General features: G+C 41.1%; 1 protein-coding gene across 11 annotated transcripts in view; it reads left to right on the plus strand.

Moving 5' to 3' along the window:
• The first annotated feature begins 4,087 nt into the window (after positions 1-4,087).
• The window catches only part of PCNX1 (pecanex 1), a 96,907-nt gene continuing 73,132 nt past the window's right edge, over positions 4,088-27,862 (plus strand). For 10 of the 11 annotated variants that reach the window (XR_014228749.1, XR_014228750.1, XR_014228751.1 and 7 more), the window contains exons 1-6: positions 4,088-4,399; positions 13,041-13,249; positions 19,351-19,456; positions 22,530-22,575; positions 23,473-23,562; positions 25,215-26,915. Coding sequence is in view for 7 of the 11 variants with exons in the window: in XM_082317561.1 (XP_082173687.1) it covers positions 4,247-4,399; positions 13,041-13,249; positions 19,351-19,456; positions 22,530-22,575; positions 23,473-23,562; positions 25,215-26,915 (2,305 nt within the window). In the remaining 4 variants the exon portion in view is untranslated. Of the gene's footprint in view, positions 4,400-13,040; positions 13,250-15,007; positions 15,065-19,350; positions 19,457-22,529; positions 22,576-23,472; positions 23,563-25,214; positions 26,916-27,862 lie in introns of those variants that run through there. The other variant, XM_082317562.1, reaches the window with a different exon arrangement.

Genomic DNA, 27,862 nt, shown 5'->3' on the forward strand with positions numbered 1-27,862 from the left:
TAAAGAAAATCGACTTCTGTCTTTTTCTTTCTTTCTTTTTGGAGTCAAAGTTGCTGCTTTGGATACTGTATCCAATCCACAGTAAGTAGTATATGTCAGCAGGATCCAAAAATTGGGGTTGAAATGCTGCTGTCTAACTATAGAACCTGAGAGAAGGAATCAATAGGAAGAAGTAAATAAAAGTTGGTAGTGAGCCACCAAGGCCTAGTTTGTCAATCTTCATCTGAAAAAAAAATGCTGTATCCAGCATGGAGAGAGAAGTGCTAACCCTCATAACTGTAAAGTGAGTAAATCAGTGTTTTTGTTACTTTCTGCTGATTGTTTTATTAGCTACTTACAGCCTGGTATCACACTGTGATGACTACTGTAATGAAAAATTACAAGGAAGTGCCAATCATAAGCTTGTTTCTGGACATAATAAATTTTACCCAATTTAGGCAAAATATTCTTTTTGGCTTTCTGTTCCACCTCTTGTCCTAATTATCTAAGTTATGCTCTCATAAAACTTAAGAATTCTCTTGATAACTAATTTAAAAATTATAATTTTGGGTATCCCACAAAAGATGTCTGGAGGGAGAGTGTAGAACTTCATTCCCTTGAATGAGAAGGTAAGAAAGACCAAAAGGCTGCTAATGGTGCAAAGCATGCTGCAATGTTACTCTTAGAAATGGCAACATGTTGAAGCATTTTTGTGGCAGGTTTCAGTGTTTTGTTACTATTTTGATTAACTTCCTGTTCTTGTAATATCATGTATTAGAAAAAGTGTGCTCATAAGGCTAGTCAAGAAACTGCGATTAGTTTACCCATCTGAGTGTTTAGTATAACCTACGTTCTGCTGTGTACCACATACAGCGTTGCCCTGATTTACCAAATGCCCTTTCAACCCACTGGCGTGTGGCATGAAGTAAAGAAAAAAGTTGCTTTATATGATTACAAGATCATTATTCCTTGGCCAAGTCCAAGTCAAACCTGCCTTGTCTTTAATATGATGGCATACCTAAGAGAGCCCATAATATTAATTTGCTACAGAAGTTACCCCAATAGCCTGCAGTTGTAAGGAGAGCACTTGACTGTGTACATATATAAAGAATGTGAGGAAAAACGGAACTGAAGTATTGTCTGGCCAAAATAACAGTTACAGTTTCAAGTTGGTCTCCTCGTGTAATGCTGGCTTATGTGGCAAATTACTTCTTTGCCTTAGTCTTGGCATACTGAATTACAAGAGAGATGCTGGAGAAAAATAGGTTGATCTCCAATCATTTGATTTAATGTCCCCTCTCTTAAATATTTTTATCTAATAGATTGTTTACTCGTCACTGATGTCATGCTCTTTTTTCCTAGAGCACACCTTTTTCCTGTACAGAGAGTAATACTCATCCCTAAGAAGTACTGCAAGGCTAAAGTATAGTGTAGAAGATAAGCTAGTTATTTGTTGGATTGCAGAGATTCAACACATAGATTCAGTCTACTGCTGTTACTTTCTATCCAGATGTGGATCGTTTGTTTCTCTTTAACAATGAGGGTTTTTTTTCTTGCTTTGTTAATGATGCCTACCACTGGGCTTGTTATCAATTTTATCTTTCCATCTTGTGTCCTAATGTTTTCAGCCTGTTTGCATTTAAATAGCTAAACAATGAAATTTAATTGTCCTCTCAAGTACATGATATTCTCTTGCTTATTTTACTGGACACAGACTAGATCATCCCACGATGAAGTGCTCGTGAACAGGGCTATCTGTGCTAAACTAGGTTATGGTGTTTTGGATCAGGGTTGAGGCTGTAATATCCATGCTTTTCCTCTGTTTGGTGTGGTGCTGCTTTTTTTTTTTTTTTTTTTTTTTTTTTTTTTTCTCCTTCCTTCTCTCTTCTCTCTCCCCTTTAACACCCCCCCACCCCCCCCAAGCCTTTAGCACTCCACGGCTGGTCCAACGAATTCTAGGAGCAGGGCTGCGGAAGCAGCCATAAACTTCCACAGCATCCAGCCTCTCACAGAGGGGCACTGTTTAACATGAATCATTACTATGAGGCTGAGGCTAATCTGTCCAGATTTAATCAATGGCTCCTAAACAGAAGCATAAAGGTCTTTAAAGCATTTACTATGGCCTTCAGACATGTTATTAATGAATGTTATCCCTCTTTCCTCCTTTTTGTGGAGAAGGTGAACAGCTTTTATATAACATTCATAAAACTGCTGCTGGAAGAACTAATGCTTCATAATCCTGAGTGTCACAGTATCATAGTACATTTATGGATAACACATTCTAAAAACTTCAACTTTTAACAGCTGTATTTGTAATTTTAGTTTGTAATGGTATTTTGGCAAATGATGTAGTTGAAATAGGCTTCATAGTTTTTGTTTTTTCTGAGCCTGCTGTAACTGGTGAGGCTTGTCATGCTTGGCTTTATCCCAAAAGGATAAAGGGAATTTCCCCCCTCCCCATCCATGATAATTGTCTCCAGGATTTCTCTGTTGTTTTGGATTCCCCCCCTCCCCCCCCCCCCCGCATCCTTTTTTCCTTTCATATCTCAATCCTGTTTGACAGAGTGAAAAAAATGCTCCTTTGCAAAATACTGCTAGCAGTCTTACATTTGAAAATGCACCATCTGAGACAATAAAGTTAAAAATGGTTTATTTGTTTATACTGGGGGGAGAGAGCTATCATGGTTGGGGTTTTGTGTGCATCCCTTCTCCCTACTTTCCCACTGGGGAAACAAAAAAAGATCATCTACATCTGCTTTGAGTCAGTCACTTCTGTCTTCTGGTTTTCCAAGAATAGCCAAATGCTGCCATTGGTTCACTGTCAGGGAGAAAAACGCTGTGGAGACTGTGGCATTAACGCAGCCTCTTGAAAACGCCAGCCCAAATGCGTGCTCATCATGAGTCATGACTGAGTGCTCGGGTTATTTCATTCCTGCAATTTCTCTGCAGCAGAGTCCCAGAAGGTGCCATTCCCTTGTCTTGTATATGCTGGAGTGGGACAATAATTTGGTTTCAGGACAGAACCTCTGTGGGATACTTCTGCCACCACAGTGACAGTATCACAGCATGCCCTTAAAGCTATGTTTTCCTAAATATGACTGGAGAGTCATGTAATTTAAGGAGGGATCCTCAGCATTATTCATTCATAGGATTTGGAGAAAGAGACCTCTTTCCCCTACTCAACAGGACTCTCAAAACTCCTTCCCTAATCTGCTCCTTTTGTAGTCTTTTTGTGACTTTTGGGGTGTGCTTGTCTAAGGGGAAAGCTTGGAAAGCCGGGACTTGATGAGAACGAGTGACCTTCTGTAAAAATCCGTGAATGGGGAAGTTGAGACTTTAATCTGTGAGAGACTTGTGGTGTACCCATGGCCTGCTGTGTTGTGTTCTCCTTTCTAATAAATCCAACTGATTCTGGCTTCGTATGCGTTGAGAGCAACAACAAAGCAAACCCTGTGGCAGGGACGGGCACACAAGGGTTTTGGTAAAATCATGTATTGCCAGTAAATAGAAGGGCTCCAAAATCAGCGAGGTAATTTTCTTGCTTTAATTTTAAAGAATTAGAGTGTACGAGGGGACAGTGTCCCTCTGCCCTGCCAGAAGAAGAGGACAGCGTGCCCGGCCAGGAGCAAGGCCCTGAGAGAGAGGAAGGAAGAGCCCTTTGTGACGGTTGTGTCTCCCTCCATTTTCTAAGAGCATCCTGACACGACATGGGCCACCCTGGCCAGGCCGCAGGCATGAGCGCGCCTCGGTGACCGGGGGACAGGTTCTCCCTCCGGTGCTCCGGGCAGGCCCCGACTGCCGCCGCCTGCCAGGTGGGGCTGGGGCCCGGGAGCGGGATGAGGGCCGCCGGCGGCCGCTCGCCCGCCCAGCGCCGAGCTGGCCTGAGCCGGGCCGCGCCGCGCCGCCCCGCCCTCCTCCGCGCCGCCAGGGGGCGCTGGCGGCGGCTCTGCTCTCCTCCTCGGCGGCGGCGGCGGCGCGCAGGCGGCGCGCAGGCGCAGTAGCGGGCGCCCCCGCCCCCGCGGCGTTGTCCCTCCCCGGCGACAGAGCGCGGGGCGGGCGTCCCCTGCCGCAAGGGCTGCCGGTCTGTCGGCGGCGCGGGGGCGGGCGGCCGGCCCGGGGCCCGGACATAAGATGGCGGCGGCGTTGCTGGGGAGGCGGCGGCGGCGGTTGCGGCCGTGCGGGCTATCGCGGAGCGCGGGCGGCGCGCGGCTCTGCCCGGGCTCGCAGGGCGGATAGAGCGGGGCCGGCTCGGCGGAGCGGGGCCGCCATGGGCTCCCAGGTGCTGCAGATCCTGCGCCAGGGCGTGTGGGCGGCGCTGAGCGGCGGCTGGTACCAGGACCCGCACCAGGGCGCTGGGGTCAACGCGCTGCACCTCTACCTGTGGCTCTTCTTGCTCGGCTTCCCCTTCACCCTCTACATGGTGAGCGCAGGCCGCCGCGCCCGGGGGAAGGGTGCCGGCCTGGGCCTCGGGGCGGGCGGGCCTTGCGGGGGGCCGCCCGCCTCAGCGGCGGCGGGGAGGCCCCGGGGGGGGGCGGGAAGGGCCGCGGGACCGGGGCCGTCGCACGCGCGCCCCCTGCCCGCGGCGCCGCCGCTGCCGGGCCGCCCCCGGGGCCGCCTGCCCCCGGCTCGTCCCGCTCGGCGCCCGCCGCTGTGAGCGGTGGCCCGCGGCGGGCCCGGCAGCCGCGATCGAGGCGGGCCGGAACACGCCTGCGGCTGCGGCGTTTCGGAAGCAGGGACCTGTTACCGGGAGGATGTGGGTGGGCGCTAGCGGGGCGCGTCGGGCGCGGCAGGGCTTCGGCCGCTGGCGCTTCGCCTTCGTTTTTCTGCTTGCTTTCCTTCAAAATTGGGCATAACTCCGCTAGCTTCCACTGCGGATCTACTGGTAGTCCAGGAAAAAGCAGGGGTTCTGTAGAAGCTGTCAGATCTCACCGGTATTTCTGGCTGCGAGCTCTATCTCTTTCTCTTCTGACTTTTGAGACTGGGGGAGGGATGTGCTTCAGGGTCCATAACCTAGAAGTTTATTTGGCCCTGGTGTAGTGTACTGTGTGCTGGCTGGCAGTGTATCTATCTGGACCGTGTGTTACTGACAAGAAGTTACTTTGGCTTTTTTTGCTTGTGTCCAGACTTTAGTATACTTGGTTTGGGAGAGTTCCCGTTGAGTATATCTTTGTATCTGACGCTTCAATCGGAGCTGTTAAAATACTAACCTTTAAACCTAGAAACTTTCTCGACATTTGGACTTGGAAACAAACATAGGAGAGGTATGCTTAGTTACGAGATAAAGGGGTAGTTTTCTGCTGGCCAGTGCTTTTCTAAGTTGTCTGTAATTTATGAAATTATGAAATGCTAATATTTCACTTCAGATTTCTCAGTAGAGAGGTGTGATCATACTAGGTGTGCTGTGACCAGTTTTGAGCATATGAGGTAGAATGTAATTTACAAGTCTGATGCGTCCAGATGCTGTGACAACTTAAAGTAGAAACTGCCTTGTGAAAAAAATGAGAGTTAGTAAATGAAACCTTGGAGGAAAAACTCTACGTGAGTGCAGGTGCAGAGATTGAGAGCTGTGGGTCAGGCATTTGCTTTGTTAAAAAGCAATTTGTAAGATTGTAGTATGAGACACTTCATACTAAGAAATAGCTAATGTGGAAGAGGAGGTTACAGCCTTGTACGGTTAGTTTTTAATTCATATTACCATGTCTTGGAAAAGGTAGCTCCAAGGCTTTTTGTTTGAAAACTTTAGACTGCTGGCAAGGAAACCACAGGCTGAGACAAACTGCTTTTAAGACCAAAGTTAATGTGACAACAGCTAGCTAAAGCTTTCAACTAAGTAGATCCTCTCTGTAAAACCTGTGAATCTGTATCTATTCAAATGTAGCTTGTTTTTCGTTTTTGTTGTTTAGAAGTATTGCTCTTCTGCTTTGACAGAGTAGTCTGTTTAATTAGTACTGCCTTGCTGAGAAAGCTGTTCATAAAGGTGTGGTGAGGTATATCCTGCATGTGCAGGAGACTTTTCAAGGGTCTGATCTATATTGTACATAGGTCTTCTGACAACTGATAAATCTGGACCAGCATTTGAGTCTCCTGCTGCTCTTAAAGCAGCAGTTAAGCTTCAGTTGCCCATACTATGGGGTAAACTTCAGTGTTCCTTAAAGTTTTTTTGTTTTCCTGTGCAAAGGAAAAAGACAGGCGAAAGCAAGCTGCTTTGGCTTTTGTTGAGGTCAGAGAAATTCTCTTGCTTCATAGCTCTGGACAAGTTAAAGATGCAACAACAAGTGCCAACTTCCCTGAGAATAAGTAGGGAGATTAGTCACAAGTTAAAGCAGATTGAATCATATTTGGCTGTTTTCCCTCTTTCCACCCTCTGCAGTTTAAGTGTTGTCTAGACATAAACTAAACAGGCAGAACCGTGATGGTCATCTTAGCTTTCTAGCATCTCTTAAGCTCTTTTTCAGAATAAAAATCAGTAAATGTTGCATTGCTGTACGACATACATAAATAAGCAGAACTTGCTTAAAAAGTCTTAGGTAATCGTAATCTGAATTCTGAGCATGGCTCACTGGTGTGTAGGAGGGAGTTTCTAAGCTAGCTTCAAATGACTTGTTGCTGGCAGACAACCCCGTGTGTTTAAAAAACAAGGTATATAGAAAGACTTGGAATGCTGGCAGGTTTTATATTACTTGTAAAACTTCCACACATGAGGAATTCCAAGATCATAATGTTGCTTTGATGCATTGGGGCAGCAATAACTGTAGCTATTCCCAAGTTGTTTCGTAGCAACAAAGGCAAAGGGATCCCCTAAGAACTTTGCTTGTAGCTGGCTCTCAAGGCTGAATGCATTTTACAGTAAGTTAATCACTTCTTTCAAATGTTATTTAACCCCCAACAGGAATGGAACACTTAATCTCTTTTGGATATGGTAATTTAGATGCACTTATTGCTTAAAGATTTGGTTTATTGCACCCAACGTTGCTAATCTTTCATCTGCGCATTCCTTCTATTGATCCTGTATTTTCAGAATGGAATCTGGTAATGATTGTGCTCAGCAAGTAATACCACAAATCTGTGTGTTTCTTAGCACGTGTATGCCAGTGCTGTTAGGGTTGATGAGTTTAACGCATGGTGCAAACCAACTGAAGAAATAAGCAGTAGAATTCAGCTAGCCTTTCTTCCTTGGTCCCTCACCTGCCTTCTGAGCTAAAGCACATGAAAGTGAGGTCTGTACCCTGTGTGAAGGAGAAGACAGATGTATGCATAAATGTATTTATATTACAGATCTGTATACTTTTTCTCATGTGTATTTATACACTTAACCTGTCCTTGTTGGTAGTGTGGCAAAAAGAAAATTGTAGATAATGAAGGAATTGGGGTGTAAAGGAAGAGAAATGTCTGCTTGAGTAAAGCTGCTTGAGTCTGTTCTCTTGGATCTGTGGCTTGGCAGCATGCATACAAAAATACTGCTTTCTAGACTAGTTAAATCTATCCTGTTTGGATATTTGTATTCAGTAACAGACTCAACTGTGCTCGTTGATCTGCATATCTGTCGTAAGAGCTGATCCCTGTTTTTACTCTAATCCAAAACTCAAGTTGGGAGAAGAAAATATGCTACAATATGGGGAAACTGTACAACTAGGTTGTAAAATACAGTGGTAGGGTTGGAAAAAATACCCTAAATGCAGAGGCCAATGTTATGCCTCAGTGTTGCAAGGGGGAGGGGAAGAGAGGAGGCTGCCAAAGCGCTTCCAGGGTCGGAATGCTGTTTCAGCCCCACCACGTGCGCAGGAGGGGGTGAAGCCTTGGCTCCAGCACTCAGGGAGCTTTGCCAGTGACTGAAGAGGAGCCAGGACTGTACCTTGCTTGGGGTGATGGGCTCCTGTGCACCTACAGAACTTGTCTGTCAAAGTCAAGCTCATTTAGACAACAGTTCACTTAATAGGTCCTTGATTTCCTGACTTGTGTATGTAGTTCCAGAAGTAGGTCATACAAACGTAGCTTCATGTGAAAGTCTTCTTCAAGTGAAGTTTCTGAAAGTTTCTGTTTCTCAAACTAAGAGTTTAAGTACTTGAAGTTGGTTGTATGATGAGAATCCCTGGTGTCCCACGTTGTTGTAAGCCACATCTAGTTTCTTGGCTACTCGAGTTTCATTTGTACACATTAAGGTTTCAGTCAAACACTAGATAACATGTAACTGAACATGCTTCCTGATAACAGCAGTTCTTAAGGGCTCTGGCTGTTCATAAACAAAGAATGGTGACAAAACTACATCTGCTGTTTTGGGATCTTTCCTGTTCTCCAGTATGAATCTTTCTCTAAAATACTGGCCTGAAAATGCTTGAACTTTAAAGCATTTTACAAGACAACTGTTACTGCTTAGTGAACATTCGATTGATATCACTTTTACATAAGGACTTGCAATCTGATTAGGGTTGGGAGACTTTCCTATGAATGTTCTCAACAGGTAACACCTACACATCTCTCTTTGAAAAGAATCTGGAAACTTCATTGCATCTGTAGTGTGTAGCTAAAGCTAGATGTGATTAGGTAAGATCCATATAGTCTTTGTTTCTTCATAAGTATGCAGCACAGCCTGTGATCAGTGAAATTCCATGTGGTTCCTGGCACTTATGTATTTGAAATGTTGAATCAAGATGCAGTGACCTTTTGTAATTCAAATGGGAGTATTTTAGTCCTGTAACTGGTGGTCTGAGGTTTCTTTTCTGTTCTAGGTTGACCACTAGAATCTAGGAGTGCTTAAAGCTTTTTCTACCCACTCTTTCACAAAAGGTGTGCTGTGATACAACTGAGCTGACCTAACAGCCAGCAGCTTCCAGAACAGACAGTCCCACTCCTCACCTGTGCGTTCTTGCATCTTGATATCTGTGCACGTGTGTAGTGTGGATTTCATAAGTTATCTTGAAAGGTTTAAATTTGGAAAGTAACTCCTGAGGGAAAGATGGTAGGAAATCAGTGTCCTTCCCCCCCTCACCCTCCTTGAGAGTACTGCTTAACTTCCCTTTAAGATTTAGGGAAATACTTTCAGCTGGGAGTTTATCTAATGATTGGGTTTGTTCAGCCAGTAGATGACTGAGGTTTGCAACAGAATGTAATTAAAGCAGGCAGTTTTTGTATGGTCATGTCTAGCTCTTCTCTCTCCTACAGTGTGTTTTCTTTTGGTGCTAATGGAAGTGACTGGAGATGTGCAGTAAAATGGGATGTTCTCTGAAATGCTGTTGCAGCTACAGGCTTGTAGCCAGCTGGTGTCTGCTAACAAGCTCTAACCTGAGGTTTTTAGTCTGTTGGGCCCAATAAAAATGCTTTAATACTTGTGAAAAGAACTGAAATGAGATCTAGCTGCAAATTTGCAGGATTTATATTTGTATTCCCGTCTTGAAGATGGTATTGTATCCTGGGCCATATCAAAAGAAGCGTGGCCAGCAGATCGAGTGAGGTGATTCTGCCCCTCTGCTCTGGTGAGACCCCACCTGGAGCACTGTGTCCAGCTCTGGAGTCCTCAGCACAGGAAGGACGTGGACCTGTTGGAGAGGGTCCAGAGGAGGGCCACAAAAGTGATCAGGGGGATGGAAAACCTCTGCTCTGAGGAAAGGCTGAAAGAGCTGGGGTTGTTCAGCCTGGAGAAGAGAAGGCTGTGGGGAGACCTTATTGCGGCCTTTCAATACTTAAAGCGGGCCTACAAGAAAGGTGGGGATAGTCTTTTTAGCAAGGCCTGCTGCAGCAGGACAAGGGTAATGGTTTTAAACTAAAAGAGAGTAGATTTAGACTAAACACAAGGAAAAAATTTTTTACAATGAGGGTGGTGAAACACTGGAACGGGTTGCCCAGAGAAGTGGTAGATGCCCCATTCCTGGAAACATTCAAGGTCAGGCTGGATGGGGCTCTGAGCAACCTGATCTAGTGGTAGATGTCCCTGCTGATTGCAGGGGGGTTGGACTAGCTGACCTTTAAAGGTCCCTTCCATCCCAAAGCATTCTATGATTGTATAGGATGCTCAGTTATGCTGGTGAGAGACCTGTCTCTCCTCAAATGTGGTGAAATGTCAAGCACGGTTTAAAACACGAATCTCACTTTAACTCGCATTGGCTTGTGGAGAGAAGACCCCAAATGGAAGTTGAATGCTTCTAAGTTTGGCAAAGAAAAGTAGAGAAGGCACCAGTGATTTAGGTTATGTTGCAGTAACTCTTCCTCTTGAGACTGGAATGCAGGCAAGTTGCTGGTACCGTGGGTAGCACTGCTGTACCGCAGCATGAGACTTAATATTAAGTACGATCAGACAGCAGAGTATGCCAGACATGCTAAAATTTCTTCTCTTTCCAGAGCATATGCTCTATCCAGAGAGGAGTAACTACTAATGAATACGAAGAATGAGAAGTAGTGAGTTAACTTATTTTAGCTTTCTGCAATCCTGTGGAAATAGAATGTGAAGAAAAAGCACCCTTTAATTCTTTATTGGGTTTGCTGCAAGTTACATGAGGGGTTTTGCCACCTTCCCCGCTTGTTCTCAAAGCTTTCCTTTGCAGAACAGGATGTGTAGATTTTGCATTCCACAGGATAAACTGGATACACTGTGTGACCTCGCCGCTCACTGAGCGGAGGGGAGAAATTGAAGAGCTCTCCGGATAGAAAAGGATAGGCATGTCTTTTACAGACTAACTCTAGCTATTGTCATCTAGCCTTAAACTGATTCTTCTGGTAATGGCTTCTGAACACTAGGTACTTGTAACGGAGCGGATAGTTGAAGTTGTGCTTGTGATTGGGTAGCAGGCTGCTTAGCAAGTACAGGAAGCTCATATGTTTTGCCGAAGTTAATGGGCTTGCCCTTGCCTGCAGGGAGCTAGCAGCCTCTGAAGTTCTTGGAAGCGGAAGCACGCATTTCTTGAGGAAACCCTTGTAGCATTGCTTCAGGGGTTGTATGGATGCCATTAGCATCATTGTGGCTCCTGGTTGCTTACTGATGCTGTTTTTAAATAGCTTTGTTTCCTCTTTGTCCTCCTGAGGTGGTGCTTGGCAAGTGAATCTCCCTATCCATCAGGGTCCTGTCCAGCTCAGCATGCGAAATCTAAGTTAGCATACCTCAGCTTAGTTTGCCTGTCCTGCTTCGAATGTTGTATTAGGTGTTGAGTTAACTTGTTTTGGAGGAAAAGGTAGGTTAAACTTGATCTTCTTAAGAAAAGAATCCTAATAAGTAACCTGGCTCCTGATTGATTCCAGACTCAATTATTTATACTTGTTTGGCTTTAGAAATGTTACATTGATTATTTGTTTTTGCTTACTGCCAGGACGTGAGCAGCCAGAATAAGGATTGGTCTTCTTCTGAAGTCAACAGTCAATACAATATTTAGAAATGTTTATTCTTTTATCCCCTATATTAGTACAATATTTTGTATTTGGAGATCTCTTCAAACAGTGTTTTTGCTAAACTCATGATGAGCACTGCTAGTTCTTCTAGGACTAATAGTCTTGAATATGTAGAAATATGAATGTTGTAATTGGATCTCTTTTAAATGACTAAAACTAGCTTTGTATGCAGAATAGAGAGGGCGCTCTCTCTTATTCTCCAGTCGTGTTCCCTTTCTGATTCTGCAAGGTGTGCATGGGGCTTTGATCACCCTAAAGACTCTTCTCTTGCAATGGGCTGTATAGGGAGGGAGACTAGGTATATGAAACAAGCTGGAATTCTCCTTGGGCTAGGAGGTCTAAAAAGACAATTCATTTGTTCTTCTCATCTATTAAATTAATGTTTGTGCTGAGTAACAAATGCTGTTCAATTCTGATTGTCGTATGTCTGTGTGTGTGTATATATATATATTTATGGCTGTTAGGATTTTATATCAAACTACACCATCAGTGGGGTAAAGGGTAGTGATGCAGCAAAATATTTGAGAACACAGACTCTTGTTGCTTTTGTAAGGAAAGTGGTCTGTTTGTGGATGAAGACTAAGAGTTAATATCTCATTTTGTTTAGTGACTGCCTAGGGAAATAGCAAAATTATAAGTATGAATAAAAGGTGAATTAGAAGGGTGAAAGCCTTGAAGCGAAATCTGAAGTTTAACTAGTACTCTGAATGCTTCTTTTAAACAGCTATTAGGTCACACTTAATCAATATCTGTTGCTGAAGTGATTGTCTATGAAACCCTTATGGGCCTCAGCAAAAGTTGCATGAGAAGTCTTAACTCTGAGTGGAATTTCAAAAGTTGAATTCAGAACTGAGGTTTTTCATGTGGCTTCTGGCCACCTTTGACACAGCTGAAAAATTCTCTTCAAAACATCTACATTGGCTGCCTCTCCGTAGGCATGTAGTGGTCTAGCACAAATAATCTTTGCAGCCTGTGATCTTACGCAGTAGTCCACAATAATGTGCAAATGTGTGAGCTACAAATGTAAACAGCCTTTTTTTTTTGTATGCAGGTAGGGAATAGTTTGGCTTTTGTGACTTACCAGTGTCTTGGCATGCAAGAGTAGCTGTTGGAAGCTGACAAGCTAAGTCAAAACATCTATGTTGGGTAGTTGAGCAGGTTTTCCCCTCTACCATGCTGTCAAACTCGCATCAGTTTTTCCAAAATGGACTTGGTGCTGTATACTAGCCCTGAAATAAGGTCAAACCCTGTGCTTGGTTTAGTTTTCAAGTTGCTTAAAATCTTCCCATCTTTTTTTTAACTAATAATAACTAATCAAGAATAGTGGGTATGACACAAAAATCATGCTAGCTCTAGGTTTCCTAGTCTAGGTCTTACATTCCAATAGCCTGGAAAAAGAGAACAAGAGTTGAATTTGATTCTCAGGATCCAGGGATAGGTCTACTTAGCATGCTGCTGTGGTGCTTTGGTACCTTGTAGTCCAACTGTTCCTTTTTTCTATGCTGTTAGACTTCTAACAGTCTCCACATAAAGTTTGACTGTAGGGGTGTGTGTTTTAAACTTTCCTTTTCAGTATGATCAATATTTTTCTCCGTATGAAAGCAACTGTTAAACTCTACGTAGCTTTATGTATGCTTATGGACATTTGACCTTGTGTTCATTAACTCTTTCTTACTCTCTTTTGAAAGGCCCTTCCTTCTTCCATGATGATAGTAGCTGTCTACTGCCCGGTGATAGCAGCTCTCTTTATCGTTTTGAAGATGGTGAATTACCGTTTGCACAGGGCACTGGATGAGGGAGAAATTGTGGAGAGGAACGCCAGTGAGCATATGGACAGAGGTGCAAAAACAGAACAAAGCAATGTTTCAGCCAAGAGGAAAGACAGCAATGGGCCCAGGTAAGGTGTCTGCTGATGTTTGTGTACTGCTTCAAATAATAAACCATCCTGTCTTCATCAGATGTGTAACTGGAATGGTGGTTGAAATAAACACTGAGGATTATAGATGCAGAGCTCCATAGTTCTGAAAGACTGCTTAAGTCTGGTCTTTAAAAGCAGACTTATTTATGTATTAGGTTTGAAGTGATGGATTCATGTTAATTTCCTGGTTCCTCCCCCAAAGGAGTTCCAGAACAATATTGAAAATGCTGGAAGCACAGAAACAATAGCATGGAAAATGTGTGCTGATTAGGTCACTAAATACTTAATGAACGCAACCAGTACAAGTAATCTTATTTCAGCAGTAGACTTAATTTTAAAAATCTAGCTGTCAGAGACCACGTACTACATGCTGTCTTTTATCACCAAAAGGAATGTCTGATCGGGTTTCAGTTTGCTTAGTTTTGCAAAAGCAGGAGTCAGATACAATGCTTGACTTCAGTCATAATCTTACTTCAGGAGAATACTGTCTTGTGAATTTGGAAATTCTGGAATTGCTCAGCTCAGTAATGAAAGTGATGACTCTGAAGTACTGTCAATAGGAGGTGATTCCTTTCCACAGATCTTTGCTGTTGCCAGCATCAAAAAACCCAGAGGTTTTCCTCCTCTGACCAGACTATTTGGAGAAAGAAGAGCAAAAGATGACTCATCAACAAGGCCAGCCTAACCAGTCTGATCAGACTGTGGAAGTGTTACGAGCTCTATTATCAAAGCCTCTGCTTGGCTCCAGATAATTGAGGCCATCTTAAGAGTTAGACTGCATGAAATAAATCAGCCTTGAATTGTTAGCTTTTAAAGAAGACCTTTCTCTTGTCTGTCAGTTTCTGGTACTAGTAGCCATGAATAGTTTTCAAAGTGAGGCAATTGGTGTGCTGTCCTGACTCTTAAAAGGTTGTGTGTGTTTTACTAAAAACAAATAAACAAAAAACCCCCTGAAACTTTTACATGGAGACAAGTGCCATAAGGAAATGTAGTTGAAAGGAGCCTCTTAAGTCTGTTTATCAGGATGCTTAAAAAAAGGAAGTGTTAAAATGATGCTCTTTAAAATGCTCAGCCTAGAAGTAAAAGGACTTCATTGTGCATATGGGGTAGCTTCTCATGAGATGGGTCTTAATTTCTTCTGCATCTGCTCTCAGCTTAGGGAGTGTATTGTTAGCAAAAATTGTTAGTGTCTTGGATTCCTTTAAAGTTGATATACAGTAACTTCTTGTATCAATCTTTTATAACCTGACCCTTTTTCCATGTTGTGTTTGGTAACTAAATCTGCTGATTTTAATTGTGACTCCATTTAGATCACCACATACCTTACTAAAACTGTATAGAGCTATTTTGGCAGAATGCTTGCCTAAATGTATATTAATGCTTATTCTGCTTAATAAAATTCATGAAAGTAAACTAATGGTCTGTTCTGTTTCAATGCAACCTTGCTAATGCATGTTTTAGTTGTGATGCTTAGATGTTTTTTCTTTTTTAAGCCGTATAGCTTTTGCTTCCAAAACAGTAGCCAAGACTTGGCAAGGGACTTCTTTCTACTAGTATTCTGAATTACTTCTGGGTGTTTCAGAAGTTCTGTTTTGTCTAAGGAGCAGTTGACATGGGACAAGTAACTACATTATAAGCATTTGTGAGCTCAGAAGTAGAGGTTAGTTTGATGCTGTGTGTCCTGCTTGCCAACTGAAGTTTCATTAACTTTTATATGATCCTTGTTCCCACTTTCAGGTCTCTTAACTAGAACTGGGAACAAGGTCAATGCAGAAATTACGGAGTTACTTTTTGGTAAGTGGGATGTACAGTATATACTAATCTTTGCCTGGTAGCTTACAAGAACTCTGGGATAACATTCAAACCAGTACAGGGGATTTAGTGTGAGTGTTTAATATTGAGCTGTCACCTTCTTAGTAAGTTAAATTGCAACACTAATAAAAAAACTGTATCGGAAGAAAGTGTGTATGTAGGGTTTTCTTTTTTTTAAACTCTGCTCCCCTGGCATAAGGTGGATATAGGGGAGATCTAAGCCAACATACTACCTTAAATATTTGCATAATCAGAATATTAGTTTTAATAGCTTAGGCTACAGCATGTGATACCAAATATATAGAGAGAATATAGTATGCAAAGCTGTCCTAGAGTTTTCACCCCCCACCCCCCTCCCTCCCTGAGACCACTTTAGATATGAATATTAGTATTTTTGAAGGATTAAGCAATAGTCTGGTTTCCATTCAAAAGTTACGTTCAGGATTCCGTTTAGCTTCTAAGAACTGTTCTTTCTTTCTGAAGATTTTTATTTGCAAAGTGGTGCTTTTGGGTATCTGACAAAAACTATGTGCTGTCATTTGTAGGTTTACTTGAACTGCTCATTTATCTTCATTTCACATTGGTTTGTGAATAGGATCAAACTCTGAGGGTGTTTGATCTTTTCATAAAACTTGGGCATGCTTAAGCAAAGAACAACTTACTGTTCCCTAAGAAATGTCTTCTTTATTTTTTTTCCTCATCCTCTTTTTGAAGGTGAAATTCTCTAGTTAATATTTTTGAAAGAAATTAGTCTTCATTAGAGATAGGAATGTGAGTTGTGTTCTGTAGCTTCTAGTGCACTTGTTGCTTTCATACTTAAGGGGGTGGTGTTAGTAATGCTTCTGTGAGGTTTCATGAAAACAGGTAATGGGGATACAGGCTCTTAATCTCACATAAAAGGTAGAAGGAACAGTGCAAGCATAATCTTTGAGTATCGGTGGACCCACATATATACCTTAGAACCCTTAAGTCAGTCTTGCTTCTGAGGATATGAATACGGCTTCTTTCTTGTGTCAATGACTGCTATGGTTCAAAGTATCATAAAGTATTAACCTGGTGACACTGCTATCGCCAATCTCCATCAGCATGGGGGAGCTGTAATCATGATACTACATGAATTTCATATGTACTTCTACAAAACTGACAGCTGGAGAATAGTTTCCTAATTTGTTGCGTCTTTGAGTTATGTACAATCTACTTAAACAAGTATGAGCAAGAAAAATGGGGGGGGGGAATAATCTCTACAACTCTTGCCCTGCCTTTGCTATTTCTTCTCCTTGCAGTTTTCTGTGGCCGGCAGACCTTTTCTTGAGCTTGGAGTTGTTTTGCATTTTTCACTCTATCAATGATTCAAGCTTTAAAGAAAACTTCTCTTAATACTTGAAACTGTTGTGGTCTAGCATTTGCAGTACATGCCCTGGTCTTTCTGTGTTTTGAGAGCAACCTCCTGACTAGTTATCCTGCTATTTTAGTTGGAAATTAAGGACAGAAGATGATGTTCAAAAGTAAAGAATAAACTCTTTCTCTGCTTTGTCGTGGAATCAAAATTGCTCATTCCAGATTCTCTCTGGAAGAATATCAGATTTCTTTAGTCAGTCAGCCTAAGTCAGGTTTTAAACTTCTGAATTCATGTAGACTTACAGCCTCTTCAGACTTCTGGTTAGTCTCTGACACACAAATGTAATATAGCTGCAGATAGTAATTTTAGGTAGGACAGTTACTAATAATTAGAAACACTAGTTTTAATTTGTTTCGCACAATCTCTTGATGCCTCTTCCACAGCAATTTCCATTGCAGGCAGCTGGACATAATTTATTCAGGCTTCTCAATTTGTGTAGTAATGTCACTTCAGGTTTTTTTTGCTTGCAAACGGAAAAGCGTAGCACTTGCTCTAAGGTATGAAGTCAGCAACCCGTAAGAAACTGATTGTAGAACTTAATAGCAGAAAGGACTGGCCACACCACTAGCAGAAAATAGCTCAAAAAGGGATTCTACATGCTGTTGTAGTCCAGATCCTTATGCATGCAATGATTAATCCTAGACATCTGTACTTCCTGCTTGTTCCTGCAGACTATATTTGTCGTTGTTTGTTACTAGCTTTTGTTAATCCATTAATTTGTGTGTGCTGTCACAGAATATAGCAGCTGTGAGTAGAGTGGTACCGTTGGGTTTTATTGTTGCTTATGCTGATATCTGTTGGTTCACATTTAAACAAAATCACCTCCTTCTCCCACCCTGGCTAACTACCCAGTTCTATGCATGAGAGCTTATTCACATTGACTTATTTTTCTACTTCATTAGGACATACTTTAATCATACGCAGTGTTTCTGAATGAATTATTCAAACAGGAAAGGAATTTAATCTTTTTGTGAAAGGCGTTCTTTGTTAGATCTTCAGTTGTCATCATAATGTATGCTGAACTTAAACGTTAAATGAGAATTTTTTCAGTTTAGTCTTTAACTTCATGTTATGTCCTTATGTGTTCTTAATATCTTACGTAAGGAAGACTTTGTTTGGCTAAAGCTGGTTGAAGTTATTGAAGCTGAACTCTATTTTTTTTTTTTTTTTCTCTTGCCTGGTTCTGCCTTGGCATAATTGATAATATCAGGTCAGACAGGGCTCTGTAAACAGCCATCAGTAAGAGCATACTTGTGTCTCACTGCTGAGCTGTACCAAAATGGTGTTTTTTCACGTCTGTCTTCAATTTGCTGGAGTCCGACCATAATTGTTCTGCTGACTCATGGCTGGTTGTCTTTTAAGTTAACTTATTTTTACTGAAGTAATATATTCTTAACTTCAAACTGTCTTTTTTGTCATCTACATTTTGATGTAGGAAGGTTCAGGGGCCTCTAGTATTATCTAGAATGGTTCCCAAGGTTGTACCTTTATGCCTCTCTGAGATGACAACAGCTTGAAATGTCGTGCTGCAGAATGAATGATGTTTCAGGTCCTTTAGTCTACAGGCAGTTTGTTTATAATACCCTAGATTGATGTCCATATATTATAAAAATTATTAGGTGTTGGTCTTATTTCCTGAGACTTTCCTATGAGACTAGCTGTCTATTAAGTAAGTCCTGCAGTGCTTCTGTCCACTTTTGTCCCCTTCTCCAGAGGGGCTTCATCTTTAGTTTCTTTACTCCAGCTGGAGGGTTGTGGATATGTTCTTTCTCCAGCAAAATGTTGGAGTGGACTTGCCAAGGGTTTGAATCATTGATTGTTGGGAGGCCGTTGTTGATCTTTGGGAAGGAGCAGAGAGTGTCAGTGTCAAATTACACTGCAGTTACTTCTGTTCCGAAGTCTCCTGGATCAGGATGGTTGAGGAGAACTGTATTGGGAGAGGAAAAGGGATGCCTTAACTTCTCCCTCTTTGCAGTTAACAAACAGTGCTAGGTTGGATCCCTGAGTTGTAGTCCCCAACTCATTTCACACCCCGTTGTCCTAATGAACTGGCCCAACTTGCTTTTGTTTCATAAATATCTGCCTTTGACAAGCTGAATTATGTTGAGTTACAGTTTGGTGATGTTGATCTAGAAAATACTTTCAAACCAATACTTATTAATCCTGAAACGGCGAAATCACCAGGATGTAAGAATATATATTTTGTGTCTGAAAATATTTCTTGGTAGGGCCGGTAAATTATCTGAAGGGAAGTTATTGTCTGGTAGAAAGAAGTGGTTTGCATCCCTGGGAGAGATACCATGTCCCTGTATGTCTCTGCCTTTCCAGTAACTTTTACTGACAGTGTGTGGCTTTCTTGGTTAACCCATCCTTACTTTTGCTCCTAGATCCAGTCTAAGGAAAAGATCTGGATAATGACAAGTGCCTTCAACCTGAGTCCTTTCCCTGCTCTTTGAAAGAGTTCTATTTAGTACTTTTTCTATTGATTGATTTCTGGGTATTGTAGTTGAACAGATGATACGGAAGTTACATGTGTGTATGTATAGACAGAATTTCAGATGTCAGCATTTCAAAATGCCTTGTAGTTCCTAGGTCTTAACGGTTTGTGTTGGCTGGTGACCATGGACTTTACAAGGCAGCAGTTTCTGTGACAGTATATGGGGTGCTCCAGCTCTGACTGAGCTTCCTGTGTCAAATGGGCAGTATTCATCTGAGATGCTGGGATATATTTGAGCCCCTGATATTTGAAAAGGGGAAAAATCGTTTTGAATCTGCACTCAGCGTAGACAGACAAACTTCTGTTTGACTGGTAGGTTAATGTTTGTTGGTTTTTTTTTTTCTTTTTTCCTCTCTTTTATGTTTCTCTCAGTGACCCTGGTGGAGGGATTGAGATGTCAGAGTTCATACGAGAAGCAACTCCCCCTGTTGGCTGTAGTTCACGCAATTCTTATGCTGGGGTAGATCCAAACAGCCAGGTAAGGATTAAAGCTACTGCAGTTGTTGCTTTAGTACTGCTGGCTTTGTAATCTGTAGAGTAATCTTTGCTGATTTTTTTCCTATTATTTTACCTTTTTTTTTTCTTTAATTGTATTAGGATAAACAGCTTAACTTTCTGTATTTCTTAACTGCTTTGTTAGGGTGGCATTGCACTCTCCCAGCTGCATAGCTCTTGCTCATCCCATCTTGTGTTCATTTGGGGAATGGCTGGATTTTATACGGCAACCTACTGTCCCATCAGAAAGTATTCCCTTTTGCTTAGTTAGCTTTCTTCTGATTTAATAAATGAAAATGACTCAGAGCATCATCAGATAAGTACCAAGACCCACCGTGGTGGGCTTCCCTCTTCCTTTTGGTATCAGTGAGCCGTTAGATAGCTCAAGCTGTAACTTCATCCTTGTGTTCTAACTTTGTTTTCCTCCCTTACTTTTGTTTGATCTGTCATTTAGATGCTTAATTGGCAAACTACAGTTGTGCTGAATCTGAGGAGGCTTCTGTTAAGTCGTCTTAGAACATATCTGCTGCTGATTATCTCTTGCAATGCTAAACGGCTTTCTGAAAATTATTATTCCTGACAGTTCAGACTCTGGAGTCAAAAATGTTAATTTGCTAAAGTACAAAGCAAGATAAACTGGTACAAATGGAAAGACTAAAACTTTATTTTTGGATGACCTCTGCAAAATCTTCACTATTTTGACGCTTCAACAGGGGTGGGAAGAAAGCAATAAATAGGGGCTGCTGCACACCAGGTGGAAGTGCTGAAGAACTTGGCTTTATTACATTTTAATGCAACTTCATTATGCTCTAGTTGCCTTGTAATTGCACTGGGGAAGTTGTTCTGTTTCCTTGTTATGTCTGCTAGATTTAGGCATTCAACTTCCATAGCGCTGCATGTGCTGTTCCTTCTGTTTGGCTCGTGACGTTTAGCCAGTCGTGGTATCTTTTTTACCAACTCTTCATGAGGATGGATAGATTGACTGGCCAGACTGTAAGGTTATGTTGACAGTGAGCAATGCAGCATCAAATTAAAGATACAGAAGCTATTTTTGAGTGAGGTGGAAATTCTTGGTGTGTTATTACAATATCAAGTCCTTCTAATTAGCTCTCTGAGCAAGCAGTATATAATGTAGTGCAGTGTTATGCTAATGTTGGTATTTTATCTGAATAATGCTCAATTATGCAGCATAGATACTCTTAGAGATTTTCTCCTTTGATGAGAGCAGGTATTCTGTACTGTTCAAAGGAACAGGAAGCAATGGTCCATGTAGGAAGACAGGATCATGTTTCTTTGATTGGTCTTTGGAAAAAAACTATTCCAAACATACTCCTAACAGTTTTAATGTTAAAGCATGTGAAGAAGCTCTGTGTTCTTTCCTATGTGCTTTAATGCTGACAATATAATACAGTTAAAGGAAGTATAGTGTTTAAAATGTGTTTATGCTGATAAAATTAGTGCTCAGTAGTCCCCTGTGATTGAATTTGCAGCTTTAAAAGGGTATGTGAACAGTAAGCACCTGAGTTCTGTTCAGTTTTTTGTGTGAAATAGCTTTCCCATGCTGATGCATTTGCATTCAGCTACAGCATTCAGCAAGGCATGTTACTGAATGGAAAAAAAAGTTGAAACATGGCAAAATAACTAACTAAAAGTGCGCATGACAGTGTAGTAAAGAAAATGCATTAAACAAGCTCTGGCTGCTTTTTTGCATTACACGTAGCAAAGCCATTGTTCTTCTGTAGTATGGCTGAATAAAATCTGCACACATCTTCAGATTACCTTACATTTGTTGTGCTTGCAGAGAAGAACTAGTAGAATTATGCTCTCTTTTCCCCAGAGTCATTTGAACTAGGGATTTTTTAAAAAACAGCATCACAGTAAGTATACAGTAAAGTCAAACTGCTGTAATTTTTATGTATCTTGGGTTCAGATTTTGCCTTTGAGATTTTGCCTTTTGCCTATCTTATTTCTGAGTGGTTTAATTATTTGACACATACATTTTTGTGTGCTATTCGGAGTTCTTTGAGAGAGGTAGTATTGGAAATATTGTTGAAGGAAAGACTTAAGTTCTCTTTAGCACCTCTGCAAAATAATCCACTACAGACTACAGGATGTATGTGGAAAGGCAGACTGCAAACCTAAATGGCTAGCTAGTTCTCATATGAAGAGGTACGCGTCTGCTGGTTGGCCATTGAACATGGCTGAAAAGCAGATACTATAACTTTGAAATGTGATAGTAACTAATATCCAAGAATAGATCGAGGAATACTGTCTTTCAGTAACCAGTTTACTTGCTTTGAGGTAACTGTAATCTGTATGCTTGGAAACTGTCTTCAAAAGAAAAATTGCATTTGCAGGAATGAGAGGGAGGAAAAAGATACAGTAAAATGATTAGGTTAAATTGATTTCAGTTTATTCAGCTGCTAGCAGGAATCATCCTGCCATATCCCCTATTCATGCTGCTGCTACTTTCCACGTACCAACACTTAGGTTCTTGTTGGTTACGTGGTCATTAGATCAACTGCCAGACCTGAAAACTAACCCTGGTAAAAATATGTATCTTTTCCAATGGGAGCAGTTTCTGAGTTTAGCCTGTTGTTTACTATGTTGAACAGATAAGTTTTATATTAACATGGTGTTTTCTTTAAGCATTTTAGGCAACCGTGATGACTGCATTAAACATTCAGCTTTACAACAGCAGTTATTAGTGCACCACCGCACTAGCAGTTTGTTTCTACATTAAGTGTTTTCAAGGAATTCCTAGATGAGAAACTGTTTTTAAAATCAGCATAGTAAAATCTCCAAGTACATTGGCTATAAAACAGAATAATGCAGTGATATAGTTGGATGCATAATTAAATGCCTTGTCATCTCTGTTTGCAGTGGAAACATTCTGAGTCAGAAAGGATTTTACAGCACTGTGCTGTTGGAGGCTTTTGTGCCTTTGAAAAATCTCTCCTCGGTGTATAGGCAAATGCATGCATTGCAATAATAGGAAACAGCAGTTGGGTAATTCCTGAAAGTTTACAGCTTTTTACATAATTCCCTGTTTCTAGGTTGGATCTGGGTTATCTCGTCTGGGAACAGCAGCAACCATCAAAGGTGAGATTTTTGGCTACTTCTTAAAATTACCTTGCAGTAGCACTTCAAATGACTATTGTTTACCATGTTGTTTCCAAATACTGTCTACCTTCTTCATCTTCAAAACTTTTATGTGAGCTAAGTACAGTATTTACTAATGGGAAGAAATCTTCCTTGGAGTTGCAAATCATGTGCCTAAAACACGAAGAGAAAATCCTGGAATCCATGCTCTGTTTTCCATGTAACAACAGGTTTTTCTTCTGCTTGTAAATGCAGAGCCAAGGGGTTGGTTTGAGTGGACTTTTCTCTACTATTTTGAGTACTGTGCAACCAGTCTCCCTTCTGGTATTGTATTTCAATGACTTGATTATTTCTGGTTGCTTGGCAGCTAGCAAAAGTATTGTTCAGGACAGCCCTTGTGAACTGCTCTGAGACAAAAAGATAAATTATTTGTAATATGCAAAGTTGCTATCTTGTAAATTTAAGCCAGTAATAAAAGAAAATGAGATGTGAATTTTTGCCACCTTCCTGATTTTTTCCTTACCTTTTTTATCTTTACAAGTGCTTTGTTACAGTCTACCCCTCATTTTTATTGTCAACCATGCAAAAAGGAATATTCAAATAGGTATATCTTTATTTCCATTGAGTTCTGTGTAAGATACTTTTCCAGTTCTTCATGGAAGATTTGTGTAGCTGAATGAAAACTTTCTTATATACAAAATAAAAGAAATAGAATAGACAATACTTACCTCTAAAAGACAAGAGAAATCTTGTGTTACTTGTAATTATTGTTATTTACCTGCAAATGAAGAAATAAAAGCAAGAGTCTTTTTATGACAGGTGAGAAATCCGCAGTATATGTAGATGTATGTGTTAATACTTTGAGCACTAGTACTCTTTTTTTCTTAAAATTCACAGGAGATACTGACACTGCCAAGACCTCTGACGATATCAGTTTAAGTCTTGGCCAGAGTTCTAGCCTATGTAAAGAAGGGAGTGAAGAACAAGGTAAAATTTCTTCTTCTTGCATATTAAACATGGTATTTTGTTACCAAAGACCCTTTGCTTAACATGCTAAATAAATTCATGCAATTTGTTGATAAGACTCTAAGAAAGGGTATCTTGAAGCTCTCTGTTTCCTTTCTCAATTACTTTAAGTTCCTGGGATGCATGGCTTGAATACTTTTAACTATGGCTACATGTTTCTTGTTCTGGCATCTTCCAGCAGGTAATAAATATTTACTGTGTTCTCTGTCTCCTCACTGCTGAAAGATAGCTAGCTTACATGTCTCTAGACGATCTCTCTCATACAGCAAGTGGCCTGGGATTCATGGACTTAATTGTAGAATAACTTGCTTTGCTTTCCAGTACAGCCAAATGAATGTTTTTTAAATTGGGCTTGCTTTTCTGTAAAGTAAATAATCCTGCACAGAGTTCTGTGTTTCTGGAGCTATAGATTGCTTCCAATATGCAAGCTATCAGAGTTTTGTAATTGTTTTTTCCCAGTATGTAAGGAAAATGCTAGCTTGTATTCTTCAGTTGTCCAGTTTTTGCTTCAGATCTCATTTTTCATGTAGCTTTATTGCCAGGAAAAAATCTGCTCAGACTAAAACAGAGCATAAAACTGCAGGGAAATCTTTTGTTTGCTGATTTTAAAATACCTGGCGATTAGCACGAAGTTAACTCTCGGAATGCTATAGTTCATTTTGGCCAATCTAACCAGACTGATGGGTTCCTTTCGGTCATTACTGTGTGATTCAGTGTAGAAAGTATGTTTAAAAGAGAGAATTGCAGGTGGCTGTGCAGTTGTAGTAGGCAGCAGGGTTCTACTACTTTCAGCTGAGTAACAGAACTGTTTGTGAAGTTACACGTGTGCAAATACACTCTACAAAAATGTAGCAATTGTAGTAACTTAACTTGGCCTCCAGATCTTCTATTTTTAGTGGCTTTCCAAAATGGGAAGTGGCCTGACTTGCAGTACTACCTGCAGGTGGACACTTTGACAGGAGATGGCTTGTGATGGATGACAGAAACAATTGTTCTGAGCAAGAACTGACAGCAAATCCTCATGATTTGCTTTAATAGCACCAGTTTTAGAGGTAGTAAAACTCAATAACTTCGTAGGGAGCTTCATTATAGTACTAATAGACCTGTGCCAGTGCCTGCATCCTTGCTAACTGTGAGCTTACTTGGTACCTGGTAGGAAAGGTGATTTTTTGGGGGTTTTTTGTGACTTCAAAGTTAATGGGGTTTACTCTGTTTTCTTTAATAATTTTAAAGTTTATGTGAAACAAACAGTTTACTGCATGTAGGAAATAAAACAAAAGGCAGGGTACCCTTTTATGATTAAGAAACTTTGGGATACATAAAAACATTGTCTGAGACACACGAGCAATAGAGGAGTTTGGGGAGTTGTCAGAATTGTGTTGTCTTTTACTAGCTGCTAAGAATAACCTGGTGTTCATGGTTTTGTTTTTATTAAAAAAAAAAAAAAAGTCTGTCAGGTTTGCCCAGATGCTAGGAAATCTTTTAAATGGTAATGTGATGCATAGTACTTGCAAATGGATTTGTCAGTTTATTTACTTTATCTAATACAAACAAGCAGTTGTAAAGCAGATTGTATAACTTACACGAATATTTTTAAATATGTACTTAAACAGATTTGGCAACTGATCGGAAGCTTTTTCGTCTGGTGTCGAATGACTCGTTTGTCTCCATCCAACCTTCATTATCCTCTGGACAGGATTTGCCAAGAGACAACAGTGACAAAGTGTGCCTCTCGAACAACCAGCTTGCGGACCAGTCTAAAGCCAGTGCATGTGACACAGAAGTAGCTTCGCTTGTAACTCTGCATTCTCACTCCTATAGGAAGGATCATAGACCACGAGGTGTACCAAGGACTTCTAGCTCTGCTGTTGCTTTTCCAGATGCTTCACTAAATGACTTCCCTCTCTATCAACAAAGACGGGGACTAGATCCTGTCAGTGAGTTAGAAGCTTCCAAGCCCCCTTCTGGATCCAGAGAGTCCTTGGCTGAGAACTCTTGCATTTCAGGAGTTTTTCAATTAGATGACATTCTGAAAAGTAGCAGCCCTCAACCATTAGCTAAGAGTGGGAAGAGCAAATCCTTGAAAGCAGACAAAAGTGTGGACAGTCTCAGAAGTCTGAGTACTAGAAGCAGTGGTTCAACAGAAAGCTATTGCAGTGGGACTGACCGTGACACTAACAGTACCATCAGTAGCTATAAAAGTGAACACACTAGCTCAACGCATATAGAAAGTGTGTTGTCAGAGCACGAGGAGGAGTCTCCTAGAGAAGAGAAAAAGGATGGTAAGAAAAAGGACTGTGGTGTTGACTCGGAGGATGACAGTAGTTCTACTACTGACAAAAGGACTAGTAGCGAAAGGACTGCTGTGGAAGTGAGCACTAACAGTGGTGTTCAAGAGGTAAAGGGTTCTAATGCCTCTGATGAGATGCACAGTCAGAAAGGTCTTGGTGCCTCTGCTTCAGAAGAGGCCAATAAGAACCCACATGCCAATGAATTGACCACACAAGCTGACAGGCCGCCTGGGAAGGCTGCTGAACAAAGAGATGAGCAGAGTGAGAAACTAGCTGTGTTAGTAGATTCAAGAGCTTCTAAAGAAACGAGTGGAAAACAAAAAGAAGGAGATGTTCGACCAAAATCTTCTAGTTTAATACATCGAACAGCCTCTACCCACAAGTCCAATCGGAGAAGGACAGGAAAAAAGCGGGCTAGTAGTTTTGATTCAAGTCGGCACAGGGAATATGTTTCCTTCCGAGGTGTATCTGGTACTAAACCTCACAGTGCTGTGTTTTGTCACGATGAGGACTCCAGTGATCAAAGTGACTTGAGCAGGACATCAAGTATGCAGTCAGCTCACCAGTTCAGCAGCGATAGCTCTTCCAGCACCACCTCCCATTCATGCCAGTCTCCTGAGGGAAAGTACAGTGCTCTAAAGACCAAATACGTTTCTAAAGAACGTGGGGGCACAGACCCTGAAAATGCTCACAAAACCCATGTAAGCTCTGAAGGAATTAGCAAAAAACGATCTACACGCCGGACTTCTAGCACAAACAGTGCCAAGAATCGTGCCAGAGTATTAAGCCTGGACAGTGGTACTGTAGCTTGTTTAAATGACCCAAATAGTTTAATGGCACCAGGTAACATAAAACAGTTAACCACTTCAAAATCTGATTTGGAAGCCAAAGAAGGAGAGGTGCTAGATGAGCTATCTCTGTTGGGAAGGGCTTCACACTTAGAGTCAGTCACTCGATCTAGGAATAGCTTACCAAGCCAGGCTACGTTTCCTGAAGGGGAAGAGCAAGAATCAGCAAGTGGAGGTAAGTAAATGACGTATCAGAAGTATCTTGCCATATTTTGTTAATGAGTCTGGTATCTATGAGTTAAGTTACAACTATACTTAAGCATCTTCCTGTTTCTTTGTTCTGAGTAGTAAAACTGACAAAGCATTTCCTTCATAATCTCTTGGAAGATCTACAGAAATGGGAGTTGAATTCAAACAAATGTTATGAAATCTATAGGTAGAGGTATTACAGGTTTGTAACTGACAGTCTTTGCTAACCAGAGCTGTATATTAAAAGTATTATTTGATTGAATCAGACCTGCTCCATTGTATTACTCAAACTTCAAATTATGTGTGCTATTTTAAAAGTTAACAATATTTTTGTTTGAAAAGTTGCGCAGTTTAGAAAATTGGGAACATGGAAGTGATTGTTTGAAGTTACTGCTGCCTCTTAGATGAACTCTCTGGTGTGGCTTGAGGTGGTATAAAAAAAAAAAAAAAAAAACAAAAACACCAAAAAAAAGCCCCCAAAACAAAAAAAAAAAACCCAAACCCTTACCATGCTGCCTTGAATTGTGCATTCTTATGATGGTCTAGTTACTAAACTGAATTCTCCTAGGCATTTGATTTTGCTTAGCCTTGCCATTGTTGGCTAGACAGTGGTGTTTACTTTGGGGTTTTTTGTGTTTTTTTTTTTGGGGGGGGGGGGGGGGTGTTGGTTTTTTTTGTTTTTTTTTTTTGGTCCCCATTATGAGAACACAATAACCTTCTTGTGCTGGAGAGAGGAATGTAGTTTCCTCTTGCTTTCTGTAACTATTGCTTTGCCTGGTGTAATGTGAGTACTAAGATAAGCTTACCTGTAGTAGCTGGTATTAATATAGATTAATAGGGGCATTTAAAAAAAATTTTTGGACCTCTTAATAGTTTTTTTTGTTTATCACTTGTTATGACATTTCAGTCTCTCTTCTTGGTTACCCATATTGA

The sequence above is a fragment of the Platalea leucorodia genome (assembly GCF_965183815.1).
Source record: "Platalea leucorodia genome assembly, chromosome: 7".
In the NCBI taxonomy this organism is placed as follows: domain Eukaryota; kingdom Metazoa; phylum Chordata; class Aves; order Pelecaniformes; family Threskiornithidae; genus Platalea; species Platalea leucorodia.